This window comes from Macaca nemestrina, chromosome 19, assembly GCF_043159975.1.
Source record: "Macaca nemestrina isolate mMacNem1 chromosome 19, mMacNem.hap1, whole genome shotgun sequence".
Taxonomy (NCBI): domain Eukaryota; kingdom Metazoa; phylum Chordata; class Mammalia; order Primates; family Cercopithecidae; genus Macaca; species Macaca nemestrina.
In genome coordinates this window covers 73,350,555-73,365,059 of record NC_092143.1, presented here as the reverse complement: position 1 = coordinate 73,365,059, position 14,505 = coordinate 73,350,555, and the positions used below count along the sequence as shown (strand labels likewise).

The following is a 14,505-nucleotide window of genomic DNA, read 5'->3' as shown; positions in this document are numbered from 1 at the left end:
GCATGTGTGGATCGTGAGTGGGCTGGAATTTTGGGCCGATCGCCTGCAGCTCTTAGGAGCTCTGTCTGTGCTCTCTTCTCTCTGACACCTTCCTTGGCCTTTCTAGACTCCAAGCTCCATCTCCTCAACTCAGAGAGACTGTTGGACTCTGCATGTGTCTTCCCTGTGCCTGGGAACTTTCTGAAGGCAGTAAGCTGGAGCAGTCCTTTGTTTTTGCTGTGTAGGGACCACTGTTCTACACTGCATGGCATCCGAAGTCTGAAAGCCTTTTTTTTTTTTTTTTAAACCAACCAACCAACCAAACATATCTTGTGCCTTTAAAAAAAGTAATTTCAGTTGAAAGGGTAAATCTGATCCATGATACTCCTTCTTGTCCAGAAGGGTAACTTGGGTTTTATTTTTTATAATTATTTTAGTTGTATTTTTACAAACCTTTGTTATATGTTTATTTTACAAAGTTATGTTTTTCTTTATAATTCAAGCTATGTTTTATGAAAGAAAAGATATGTTTATTTTAAAATTAGATAGCCAGAAAAATCTAAGATTAAATGTGTGATTTAAACTTCTCTCTATAGATTATTATTATTATTTTTTTTCTTATATAGGAGTAATATACTACCACTCAACCTCTATTGAAACGTTGGCGGCCCTGAGACCTCCTTTTGTAATTTAGCATGTGATGGATGTATTTCTGCCCCCAAAGGAATGAAGAGCAGATACTTCCTCATGCAATCCCTATAGATTAGAAATCCCATTTTCTTCTAGAAACATTCAAATTATCAAATTTACCTTATACATGTTTGAGGATATATTTTCTTATATATATTGTTTGGTTATTTAGTTGTCAGTGAATTTGTGAGGGTTGTTTCACTCTACAGTTGGAAAACAGCAGTTCAAAGGTGTGCTCACACATTCTTATCTTTTCATTGTAATACAGAATTATTTTACTGTAAGCGTTAAGGATATTGATTTAATTTATAAACTCAGATATTCAAAGCGCAGTCAATGTTCTTTTTTAATGTCAATGTTCTTTTAATGTACTTAAAATTCTCTTTCAGATCAGGGAGCTGATTTTGGATGGATCTTTACAATTGATCCAGGAAGGTCTCAAAAGTGGTTTTCTTTATCCACTTTTTGAAAAACAGGACAAGTGTAGTAAGCCCATTACTTTACCACTTGACACCTGCAATTTGCCAGAATTATGTGAAATGGCAAAGCATTTGCCTTCTCTGAATGAAATGGAACATCAGACATTGCAATTGGTGGAAGAGGATACATCTGTTACAGAACAGGATTTATTTTTGCGAGTTGTTGAAAACAACTCTAGCTTTACAAAAGTGATTACTTTAATGGGACAAAAATACCTGCTACCACCGAAAAGCAGTTTTCTTTTATCTGACATTTCTTGTATGCAACCACTTCTGAACTGTAAGTAATTCTTGTTTGTTGTTAGACAAATATAATTTTTCTGTGGGCTGAAAGTTAAGAGCTAGTCTGAAATTTGAATATGGGTCAGCATTTATGAGGATAGGGTAAACACTTTTCCTCATGTTATTTCTCTCTTAGGTTTAATTTTAAGGTGCTGACTTTTCCTTTTTTTAAAAAAATAAATTTTTATTATGAATAAAGAGTCAAAAGCTTATTTCGAAGAGAACAAATATGGTTATTTCTCTGTACTTAGGAATTCAGTATGCAGTTGTGTTTAACCAAATCACTTTTTTTTAACTTCTTCATAGCAAAGTAGAAACGCTTCAGTTATGAATATCGATTCCCGAATCATTCCTAGCCTTGTGTAAAGGATACATTTTAAGCTAGTGTTCAAGCTCATTGTCTAAAATTTCTTGAAACATTTTCCTGTACAAAGTTAAAAAATTTACATATTGAAGTCCACAGTCACACAGACCTGTATTTGGCTTTAGATCCTGAAACTTATTTAACTGTGAGTCTTAGGGGTATTCATTTCACAAAACTGAGCCCTAGTCTCCTAATCTATAAAATGGACCTGATAATACCTGCTTCTTAGGGTCATTTTGAGGTATATTGATCAAATTGAGGTAGATTGGTCAAATTGAATTGAATTTCCTGTTTATTGTTATTGGGACTTTTTTAGCAAAATTTTAAGTTATTCGGCAACTACAACACAACTTACTAATGAAAAGCTTCTTTTAATTGCTATCAAGCCTTCTTACACATGAGTGGTTATCCGTGTAGCAGTGCCATAAATTCTTCAGAGTAAATGACAGGATAACAAATTATTGAGAAAACCATGCTATGCATGAACATTTTTTCTCTTCTTTTTGATCTTTGTTACTCTAATAGCTTACAAAGTGTCACTTCTTTATTTTAATTTGCATTCTTTTGATTCCTTATGAGATTGCACACATTTATAAAAACATACCTATGTTTATAAAAGGGGGAGAAGGGACAGCTCTTCCTTACAGTATTGGAATTATTCCTTACATAATTGGAATTATTGATTCCAATGAATAAATTAAAGGAATGATGGATCTAGAGAATTTCCATTTGACAAACACCATAAAAATTGGATGTCAAAATAGTGGGTGAAAAGATGAGACAGGCTATTTTCATGGTCTTAAAGTATCTCCTCCCAAGATACTTGTTAATTACAAGGGAAAAACTGGTGAAACTCAGCAGATAACACTTTAACCAAAGACTTTTTAACATCCTTTACCTCCTGATATGTTGCACTGATAGGGGCATGGCAGGCATTACTTTGGTGGTTCTCTTGCCAAAAACAAATAACCTACATTTAATCATGAGAAAATACTAGACCCAGATTGAGGGATATCCTATAAAATAATTGGTAGCATTTAAAAGTTTCAAAATCATGAAAGATGAAGACCGAGGAACTTTTTCAGGGTGGAGTAGAGTTAGGAGGGATGGCAGCTAAATGCAATGTTTGATCCTGGCTTTGATCCTGAGTCTGAAAAAGTACATTAGTAAATAATTGGGGAAGTTTTATTATGGTCAATATGTCAGTTATAAAGGGTGAAATTGTTTTAAAATAAAAAGTAAAAAAAAATGACCTAGATTTCTTAGGACTATATTAATGTGGCTGCCAAGATGCATAGGTAATTCACAGATCATTAGGTTCAGCTTACTGAGCTATGGTCATCTGCAGGTAGTCTCTGTAAAAATTGCAGTAGGTGAAAATTATGATACAATGCTAGAGGTAAGGGAAACATCTAATATTTAATGATAAATTACTCTGTTTGAATAAATGCGATGTATACAGATCCTTTCAGTGCATTCCATTATATTCCATAGTTAAATCACTTGAGTTTTGAAGAACATGTTTAGTTTTTAAAGTGATCACATAGAGAAGGTATTTTCTGAAATTGTATCTTTGTTTTCAGATAGGAAAACATTTGATGTAATTGTGATAGATCCGCCATGGCAGAACAAATCAGTTAAAAGAAGTAATAGGTAAGTGGAAATGAATTAACTGTTAGAAATGCTTTCTAAAAAGCCTGTAGTGCTTTGTACATGATAGTTTAATATACTATTGGTATTACTTCATGATATAGGTTATCTGAAACTCCTAAAATGCTTTCAATAGTTTTAACAGTTTGATTTCCTTAACTAGTTAATTCTCTTGAACTGTAACTATATATAAGTGTAACAATGTCAAAAGTAGTGCATTTATTAATCACCATAAGCAGTTCAGGGCTGTTTCTGTTAACACCAAAGGACAACATATCTGTCTTCTTTGGTATCAAATTCTAAAGTTTAGCAATATGTGCCAAAATATTTCTAGTTTTCCTTAATAATGTGTTATGAATGAATTTATCTAATTCATTCTTAAATTTGTTTTTATTTTTAATTTTTTAGTTTATGTTACATCTTAGGGTGATATGTTCAATTAGTTACTAAGATGATATTTCCTTTCAATAGCATTAAACGTTTTTTTCCTTTCAATTCCTTTTTTTTTTGAGATGGAGTCTCACTCTGTCGCCAGGCTGGAGTGCAGTGGTGTAATCTCGGCTTACTGGAACCACCACCTCCTAAGTTCAAGCCATTCTTCTGCGTCAGCCTCCCGAGTAGCTGGGACTACAGGCGCATACCACCATGCCTGGCTAATTTTTGTTTTTTCAGTAGATATGGGGTTTCACCATATTGGCCAGGCTGGTCTCGAACTCTTGACCTCATGACCTGTCTGCCTCAGCCTCCCAAAGTGACTGGGATTACAGGCATGAGCTACCGCGCCTGGCCATTTCCTTTCAATTTTAATAAATGTCTTCAGTTACATTTTCTCTCACTTTTCAGTTTTCTAGACTGAAAAATTCCAATTTCCTTGACTTAAACTTCATATGAAATTTCTTCTTCTCCACAGTGATCCTCACCTTTCTTATGCTTCTTATGAACTGTGCCAGTAGGATTTGTTTCTTTTGTTTTCTTTTTCTTCTTCTTCTTCTTCTTTTTTTTTGAGGTAGGGCCTCACTCTGTTGCCCATGCTGGAATGCAGTGATGCAATCACAGCTCACTACAGCCTCAAACTTCTGGTTCAAATGTGCCTGCTGCCTCAGCCTCCTGAGTAGTTGGGACTGCAGGTGCATGCCACTACACTCGGCTATTTAAAACATTTTTTTTGTAGAGACAGTGTCTTGCTATGTTGCCCAGGTTGGTCTTGAACTCCTAGTCTCAAATGATCCTCCTGCCTCAGCCTCCCATAGTGCTGAGACTACACATGTGAGCCATCATGCCTGGCCAGATTTGTTTCTTTTAAAGTTGCGAGAATCATACAAAGAATTCATGTATCTCTTTTCTGTGTGTGTAGATATCTATATCTTTATATAATTTTTTTGTGAGTTACTTGAGAATGGATTAAGAGAAAGGGAAAGGTACCCTTGAATATTTCAGTATGTATTTCCTAAAAACAAAGATAATTGTCTTACATAACGTAATTATCAAAATAGGTAATCAACATTGATAAATATTATGTACAGATATTTTTCAGGTTACACTGATTGTCCCAGGAATGTTCTTTGTAGCAAATAAAATTCTGGATTATACATGTTCAGTTGTCATATTTCTTTAGTATCTTTTAACTCTCTTTCTTTGGCTGATTTTAATTTGTATCCTTACCCTTGAGAAATTGTAACTGAATATAAAAGCTTTCAGTAAGTTTTGTTCGTTTAGCAAATTTTTGATTCTGTGGGTTGCTTTGGAAACTACCTTAACTTGTAGTTGGTTTTTGAAGTGAGGTGTCTTGAGGACTGGGCCTTCAAACTTTGCAGTTTGGCTAACTCTGGGCAATACATTTTTATTAATAGTTCTCTTGGATGTGTACCTAGGAGTAGAATTACTGCACCATGTAATTCTATCTTTAAGTTTTTGAGGAGCTATCAAACTATTTTCTACAGTGCCTGCAGCATTTTGTATTCCCACCAGCAATGAGGGGTCTAGTTTTTCTACATTCTCACCATTTTCTTTTTGTTTTTTGCATACTTTCCATTGCATCACATTAATATGCATGTTTTAGAATTTGCTCAGTGATTTCCATGAACTTAGAGCTAGAAGAGGCGATATGAATATTGCCTCTTTCTCCATACAAATCAACCCAGTTAATTTAAGGCAATCAAGGAATCTGCAGTTATTGAAACCATGTAACTTCAGATGTTTGACCTGACATTCTTCATACTGTAGCAAAATTAGTTCTTTCATCACTTTGATTATGAAGAGTACTTGTTTAGATGGCAGGAAACGTGGGTGCTTGAGATCTGAATTCTTTTGCTCTTTTTTTTTTTGAGACAGAGTTTCGCTCTTGTCACCCAGGCTGGAGTGCAATGGTTTGATCTCAGCTCATTGTAACCTCCACCTCCTGGGTTCAGGTGATTCTCCTGCCTTAGCCTCCTGAGTAGCTGGGATTACAGGTGTCCACCACCACACCCGGCTAATTTTTGTCTTTTTTTTAGTAGAGATGGGGTTTCACCATGTTGGCCAGGCTAATCTCAAACTTCTGATCTCAGGTGATCCACCTGCCTTGGCCTCCCAAAGTGTTAAGATTACAGGCGTGAGCTACCACGCCCTACTCTATTTGTTTTAAGAAGTATTTATTGATTGTTCCTGACGTACAGTTGTCACATGCTAGAGCTGGATTCCAATGTTTGTTGCATTTGGCCATTGGGAAGTCATTTACGTTTTTCAGGGTAGGCATAATGGTAAAAGTCTCATTGGAGTCAACTAAGGAATAAAATAAAGGAGAGAAAGTAGAAGGATTTACATGCAAGTCATTAGCTTAGTTGTAGATGGAAGGAGACAGAATTGAGGGAATTTCTCTTCTGTATACTCTGTCCCCTTCTTTCTCCTCTCCTCCCCTCCGCACCTTTTCATCTCCTTACTCTCTCTTCTCCTTTTCTCTGTTCTCCTTTTCTCATCTTCTTTTCAAATGAGATAGGATAATCATAGGTTGATGGTAAAGAACTACTAGAGAAGTTGAAAATACAGAAGGAGAAGATAATTGGTATTACAAGATACTAGTATATGGGAATAAGAGAATACAACTGGAGGGATAAACTTTAATAGGTGAAATCATGCCATTTCCTTTAAGAGGAAATGTATGGAAATAGATAAGTAAAGGTATATAAAGGAGAGGGGTTAGGATTGGGTATTTGAAGGAGGTTGGTGGCCTCGTTGTGCTGATGTATGAGAGAGTTTGGGTAAGGGATCTGAACGGGGTGAGGGTTTGTGGTACTTGACCAAGGATAAGTAAAGGAATTGCTGAGTAGTTTGAGATCCTGAGAGTGGATTTAATGAACTTTTAATATCCAGTTTGTCTGCATTTTCTTCACCTGATTTTCCCTGTACAAACAAATTGAATAAAACTGTGATATTGATTTAAGATTGGAGGTTTGCGGAAACTGTGAGGTTGAAGGGTAAAGGGAGGATGGGAACTGAGAGTGCTAGTGAGAAGGCAATGAAGCGATTGGTGGTCCACAGGCACGAAGAGTAAGTGTGGTCAGGAATAAACTGCTAGATAAGGTCAAAGAGTAGGTGAGGCATAGGAAGTTATTGCCAGAGATTGATGTTTATGGTTTCAGAGAGGGAGCAAGTGTGAGTGATGACAGGGTCCAGGTTATGGCATTGGAGTGGATTATGGAAGTGGGATGAAGGCAGTTGTATTTGTTTAGGTGAAAAATAGTTGAAGTATGTACATTATATGAATTGTGCTTTGAAATTGTTCAGAATAATGGCCAGTTTTGTGTTGTTGAGGTAGAGGGATCTCAGAGCTTAAGTCCTTATTGAATATGTTGAGGATGAAATGGATTCAATAAGCAACAGTAGAGGCTAACATAGCTGGATAGCATACCTCTCAAAGAGAAAGGGTTTTTTGCAAAGGTGGATGAGTTATACCCTAGAAACAGCAATGGGGGAGCCAGGAGAATAATGACTTCTCCCCTCCCTCTGAATGTTGGAGAAAGGGCCATATTCATTTGATTGAATATTGTAGAGCAAGTAGTATTTTTGCAGGACAAACTAGACATTATACTCTATGGCCAGGAGGTACAAGATTATAGATTTTGTTTTATACAGTGAAAACATGAGGGCTTCAGAGAACCCAGTGGAATTGACTGGGAAGGCAGAAAGCGAGATGATAGATTGGGGGTTGTAAATGCAGTGGGATGGAGATGAGGATGGGTGAGATGATAGATGACACAGGGAGTCAGCATTTTGTGCAGGGTTTGAGGATTCTAGGGCTAGGAGAAGCTTCATTGGAATAGATTGGCTTTAGCATTACCAATTTTGCAACACTGATTTGGTGCCAGGTAAGGCTTGTAGGGTTTGACTTAGGTTATTGAGAGACTAGTTTCAAGACTCACTGTGACGGGGCTCCTGTGTAACACAGACTATGAGATCTAAACAACAATATTTGCTTAATTTTGAATTGGAGAAAAAGTATTGTAAATAGTAAAATTACTGAAATGTAATGCATTTAGAAGTGACTAAAAAAAGAAAAATACAGCCTGGCGTTTTTAAACTAGTAAAAAAAAAAAGGTGATTTTTGACTTGTGTGTAATAATGGGTCCACTGGGTGGCACTGTGGCTTTATATTTTGCTACACAAATAACTAGCAGTAAGAGCTTTGCATTTGTGGAGTCAGTGTTATGCATGTCTTCTCCCTGCTTATTTTTCTTTTTTTGCAGTGAATTTTGCTCATCCTTTTTTCTGTTTATTTTTAGGTACAGTTATTTGTCACCCCTGCAAATAAAGCAAATACCTATCCCTAAATTGGCTGCTCCAAACTGTCTTCTTGTTACTTGGGTGACCAATAGACAGAAACACCTACGTTTTATAAAGGAAGAACTTTATCCCTCTTGGTCTGTGGAGGTAGTTGCTGAGTGGCACTGGGTAAAAGTAAGTTCAGAAGTTAGCTTGTTTGTTAATACAGCTTGATAGAAGTCACGTAAAGGTAGCATCTACTTTGTAATGCTCAACATGTCACTGCTCTACTCCTTCAACATGGGCTAAATCAGACTTTTGCTTTGCTACTTAGCACTTTTATATTTTTATTCTCAAGGCTATTTTTTTTTTGTATGTCTTTTTGTAATGGGGCCTCAAACTGCTGGCTTTGGGAAATCAGTCAGGAAGATATCAGGATGAAAATTTTAAAAGCTCTGATTATGTCTTGTTTAAAAAACAGCAAAAACTTAGGGAGGTTATATATCACCAAACACAGAAATAGTCTTACCCTTCCTCTTCTTCCCCTTTATATACTCACAATTTCAACCACCCTTTGTGATTTCTTTTTCTTATTTCGTGGGGGATGAGGGCAAGGAATAGCAAAGTAACCCATTGTAGAGGGGATGGGAAGATGCCAGAACCAAGAACCTTTTATGCTCTAAATCTTGTTAACTTATGTCCTCAGTGCCTTTTGTGCTGCTGTGCATATTTTTGAAAGAAATGATTCAAACTCTAGAATTGGTTGAATGATCTTTAATATCTCTGCATGCTACAAGATTACCAAAAAAATACAGAAAAATAAGGCATCAATTTAGAGTTCATCAGGCTTCCTTTTAAAGATACATTGACTATTTAGATGATCTATAAAAGCCTTCCTAAATTTTGAAAAGATAAGCCAAGCTATTATTTTAGTGTTTGATGTTTATATTGCAAGCATATTCATTTTTAACACAGTGGAGTTGTACTTTTTATGGCTTTGTGTATACTTTTTCATCTACTGGAATATCTTCTAAAAGCTGTGTACAGTAGTTCCTCCTTATCCTTGGGGGATACATTCTAGGACCCCAATGGATGCCTGAAACCATAGATGGTACTGAACCCCATATATGATTTTTTTTCTATAATACATACCTATGAGAAAGTTTATTTATAAATAGAGAGATAAACAATAATAACTAATAATAAAATAGAATATTATAGCAATATACTGTAAATGTTATATAAATGTGGTCTCTCTCTGTCTCAAAATAAATATCTTACTGTACTGTATTTACCTATCTCTGGGCTACAGTTGACCATGAGTACCTGAAACCCTGGAAAGTGAAACTGTGGATAAGCAGGGACAAGTATATATTGTTTATTTATACCTATGTTATGGGACTTGACAAAGACTTACAGTTGTATCTTTGTTTTCATGCTGTACTTTGGTCTTAGTGTTGGTTAATTTGGTATAGGACCATGATAGGAGTATACTACCCCATTCCATCTTGCCTATTATGATAGTTCTTTTATAGTCAGAAACTGGGACCACAGTCAGGAGGAGGTCATCTTTTGAAATCAAACCCAGTAAAATGTTAATACATAAAAATAAGATTATTAATCTGTAGTAGTAATCAGTTCTAAGAGATGGTATAATTCAAAACATAAATATCATCTATTATGTTATATGAAGCATTTATTAGGTAATTATACATATTGTTATGATAGGAGGAGTAATGTGCATTGAATATAAAGGCTACCCAACGTGCCAGTATTTATACAGCACTTTTTGTAGGAGATGCTGTGTCTGATTGGCCCTAGAGGAGATAAAAGACTTTTGATTACTGATTTGGTTGTTTAGGTACATTGATATAGGATAAAGGGTTTCACAGATAGCAGTGTTCTGACAGTGAAAATATATATTCCCATGGTAAATTAATGAATTGATATTTTAAATTATTTTTGAGTTTGATTAGCTTAAATGAATCTTTGAGAGTATGATCATCCCAGGGTGAAATGATGAAATTGAATTTCTGAATTTATAATGCCCAGGGCCAGTCTCTGGACTAGGTATTGTCTATCAGCCACCCAGTTTCTATCCTTACTAATTTTGGCTTTGACAATGTTTAATGATACTATTTCCTATAACTAAAGGGAGCTGTGTATTATGATCTACTTAGTCATATTGCTAATTCATTTATTAGTTCATTCATTAGTAATTCATTTATTAGTTCATTTGCATGAACTAATAAATTACTGATGTCGTGGTTTCTAGGAATCAATTTTAGTTAAGAGTAGAGATTGTTTTACGTGCAAGATGATAATGAAGTTATATTTGAAATATTTATATGGTATTTAAAAAAATCTCTTATAGAAGCAATGTCTAATATGATAGCCACTAACACGTGTGACACTTCAGCACTTGAAATGTGGCTAATCCAAACTGAAATGTACTGTTAAGTATAAACTATACTTTGGATTTCAGGCATAGTACAAAAGAAAGAATGTAACATATCTCAATAAGTTTTCTGAATTGATTACATATTGAAATGATAGTATTTCAGGTATGTTAGATTGAATTAAATATGTAATTAAAATTGATTTCATTGCATTTTTTTTACTTCTTTAGGTGTTCCTGTTAGAAAATTTAAAATGATAAATGTGGCTCACATAATATTTGTACTGAACGGCACTAGCCTGGAGGTTTAATTTCTTTGGTGTGTGTGTGGAAGCTCTATAGTGATGGGAAAAAATAACCCTCTTTTGTTGGCTCCTTCCTATCAGATCACCAATTCAGGAGAGTTCGTGTTCCCATTAGATTCTCCACACAAAAAGCCTTATGAAGGTCTTATACTGGGGAGAGTTCAAGAAAAAACTGCTCTACCATTGAGGTAGGAAAGGCGATTTTTCAAAATTGTATACATGTATTAATTTTTACGCTTTAAATGATTATCTTAGTAATCATTGACTTTTTGAAATTTTTATGTTTTTGAAAATCTGAAAATGGCCCAGTGTAGAAAAGAATGGGTGGTATGGCACAGGAAACTTTATATTTTATCTAGTGTGTACTTGTCATTATTATGGAAAATGAAATGATAGGAATGTCTCAATACTTAAATTGTTAATTTCTTTCATTGATTGTAAAATTTGTTTTAAAATCAGATACAGAAAGAGAACAAAAATCAATGCAGCTGTGACTTATATATAAAAAATTGTTTTAAAAAATATAGTTTACTTTCTTGTTCTGTTTAATTAGGAATGCAGATGTAAACGTGCTCCCCATTCCAGACCACAAATTAATTGTCAGCGTGCCCTGTACTCTTCACTCACATAAACCACCGCTTGCTGGTATGTTTTTATAAAATAGAATTGTTACCACTTTTGTCAAATTTGAAAAAAAGAATACATTTAGTATTTAAATGGCCTACAGATTCGGAAATTAAGTCAGATGTGGGTTAATGAATATTCTAAAACTATTTCTCTATCTCTATAAAATAGAGAATAGATTAGTTTTGTGTTACTCAGCTTTTCCAGTTATACCATTTTTCAGATTCCCCTTGCTATCAGTTGCTTCCCATCACTGGGCTGACACAATGAATGCTGATGGGCATCTGAGAATGTAGTTCAGATAGACCCTTTATTTTACTACCGGGGCTCTATCTCTTGCTTGTCCTAAAACCAGGAACTCAGAATAGTAGTCAGAGAGATAGAAGTCCCTTGATATTTGGTTAGTGGCTCTCACTTTTACGTTTTTTTTAAAAGGTAGTGTTGCTTTTCTGGAACATTGACAGTAATTGCTGCAGCCTGCAAATTCTCACTAGTCTTAATACTTTAGTATAATGTTTATCATTCAATGAAACTAAGCAGCAGGGAATAATGGGGAATTTGGCTTTAGAAATGGACTAACATGAGTTTGAATCCTGGCTCTGGGAGTTGGGCAAGTCACTCAGATATTTTTCTATATCAAGTCCTCATTTAAAGAGGGAACAGTGATATTTAGTCTTCTAGAGTTGTGAGAATTAGTTATATTGAAAGTTCTGTAGCATGTGGTAGAAGCTCAATGAATGCTAAATTTTTCAAGTCAGAATTTAAAAACATCAAAATGTAAAGTCCTTGAGAGATACTGAATTTAATATTCAAAGTTTATGTGAACAGATACTTCTCAAAAGAAGACATTTATGCAGCCAACAGACACATGAAAAAATGCTCATCATCACTAAGAAATGCAAATCAAAACCACAATGAGATACCATCTCACATCAGTTAGAATGGCGATCGTTAAAAAGTCAGGAAGCAACAGGTGCTGGAGAGGATGTGGAGACACAGGAACACTTTCAAACTGTTGGTGGGACTCTAAACTAGTTCAACCATTGTGGAAGACAGTGTGGCGATTCCTCAAGGATCTAGAACTAGAAATACCATTTGACCCAGGCATCCCATTACTGGGTATATACCCAAAGGATTATAAATCATGCTGTTATAAAGACACATGCACACATTTGTTTATTGCAGCACTATTCACAATAGCAAAGACTTGGAACCAACCCAAATGTCCATCAATGACAGACTGGATTAAGAAAATGTGTCACATATATACTATGGGATACTATGCAGCCATAAAAAAGGATGAGTTCATGTCCTTTGTAGGGACATGAATGAAGCTGGAAACCATTATTCTCAGCAAACTATCACAAGGACAGGAAACCAAACACCACATCTTCTCACTCATAGGTGGGAATTGAACAGTGAGAACACTCGGACACAGGAAGGGGAACATCACACACCGGGGCCTGTTGTGGGGTCGGGGGAGGGAGGAGGGATAGCATTAGGAGATATACCTAATGTAAATGATGAGTTAATGGGTGCAGCACACCAACATGGCACATGTATACATATGTAACAAACCTGCACATTGTGCACATGTACCCTAGAACTTAAAGTATAATAAAAAAAAAAATAAATTAAAAAAAGAAACAAACAAACAAACAAAAAACACAAAGAATTTCTTCAGGAATACATATTTTGTTAGTTTGGTAATTTCTACCAACAACAACAACTACAAAACTCCTATAAGTTGCCACTCAGGAAAGCTACAGGGAGCTTATGTTACCTTGCAGAATATGAGGCAGTTCATGAACTGGGATGTGTAGAAAGTGAACACAAATTCCCAGAGAATTTTTGTTGCTAGCACTTAGGATTTCTGTTATCTTAAATGGCTTATGCAGTAGGGTCTTCTTTTAATGGTTTTTTTTTTGAGACAGAGTCTCACTCTGTCACAAACAGTGGCCTGATCTTGGGTCACTGCAGCCTCTGCCTCCTGGGTTCAAGTGATTCTCCTGCCTCAGCCTCCTGAGTGGCTGGGCCTGCAGACATGTGCCACTATGCCTGGCTGATTTTTGTATTTTTAGTAGAGACGAGGTTTTGCCATGTTCACCACGCTGGTCTCGAACTCCTGACCTCAAGTGATTCACCTGCCTCAGCCTCCCAAAGTGCTGGGATTACAGGCATGAGCCACTGCGCCCAGCCTCTAGAAGGTGTTTATAGTATTACTTCATTTGAGACATATACAGATGTCTACCTGATAATCTGTTCTTTGACTAAGAAGGATCCTCAGTGAATAATCGATTGCCTAACACTTTGGACTGTCATAGACTTTTAATGCTTTAATATATAACTCAAATGGAAAGTGAGATTACATTGTTCCTTGTGAAAAAAAATTACACTTGGCACTAGTAATACCTGATTATATATGTATATGTATTCCTCTCATTTGAATTTTATTTATCATTTGGTAACAAAGCTTAAGTCAGTGTTTATCTCAAGCCTTATTTTTTTCTTTTAAAAATTCAGAAGCTAAGACCGTAAACTTCTCATTCTGAAATGATAGTAAACTATGTATCAATTCCTTTAAAATAAAATAAAGTTATATTTAAAGATGAGCCTCAGGAGACAGGTTTTAAAATAGTGAATAAAAATGAGTCTTGCCCTAAAGCATTACAGCTTGTATCTTTGAGATGCAGTTCTTCCTCATTCCCTGTAGAGAGCAGCACAAACACATTTTTAGGATTGAAAACATTTAAAAACAGAAGTTAGATTCTGGAGGAAACATCTGAATAACTCCATATATATAAAATCTTATGTTTTGGTTAAGTAGTGATACGAAATATTGTAATATTTTATTTTTGAGTTCATGTTACTGTATGTATATTTAGTATAGTTCACCTTTCTATATATTTCAGAAAGCATCTCTCAGATTTCTGCAGTATATTTTACCCTGAAATCATAACTCTAGGAGTTTGGGCTGTTATATATTCTGTATATAAT

The 14,505-nt window shown here is 35.4% G+C and overlaps 1 protein-coding gene and 1 non-coding gene across 9 annotated transcripts in view; one reads left to right on the top strand and one right to left on the bottom strand.

Annotated features, from left to right (window-relative positions):
• The window catches only part of LOC105478808 (methyltransferase 4, N6-adenosine), a 129,542-nt gene that overhangs the window by 13,684 nt on the left and 101,353 nt on the right, over positions 1 to 14,505 (top strand). For 6 of the 8 annotated variants that reach the window (XR_011617057.1, XR_011617059.1, XR_011617058.1 and 3 more), the window contains exons 4-8: positions 1,059 to 1,428; positions 3,378 to 3,447; positions 8,202 to 8,376; positions 10,966 to 11,072; positions 11,438 to 11,529. Coding sequence is in view for 4 of the 8 variants with exons in the window: in XM_011736437.3 (XP_011734739.2) it covers positions 1,059 to 1,428; positions 3,378 to 3,447; positions 8,202 to 8,376; positions 10,966 to 11,072; positions 11,438 to 11,529 (814 nt within the window). In the remaining 4 variants the exon portion in view is untranslated. Of the gene's footprint in view, positions 1 to 1,058; positions 1,429 to 3,377; positions 3,448 to 8,201; positions 8,377 to 10,965; positions 11,073 to 11,437; positions 11,530 to 12,336; positions 13,152 to 14,505 lie in introns of those variants that run through there. The other 2 variants (XM_071085586.1, XM_024791935.2) reach the window with 2 other exon arrangements.
• On the bottom strand, positions 598 to 732 carry LOC112426153 (small nucleolar RNA U109). The gene has a single exon (XR_003017432.1). It is a non-coding gene; the product is annotated as a small nucleolar RNA U109 (small nucleolar RNA).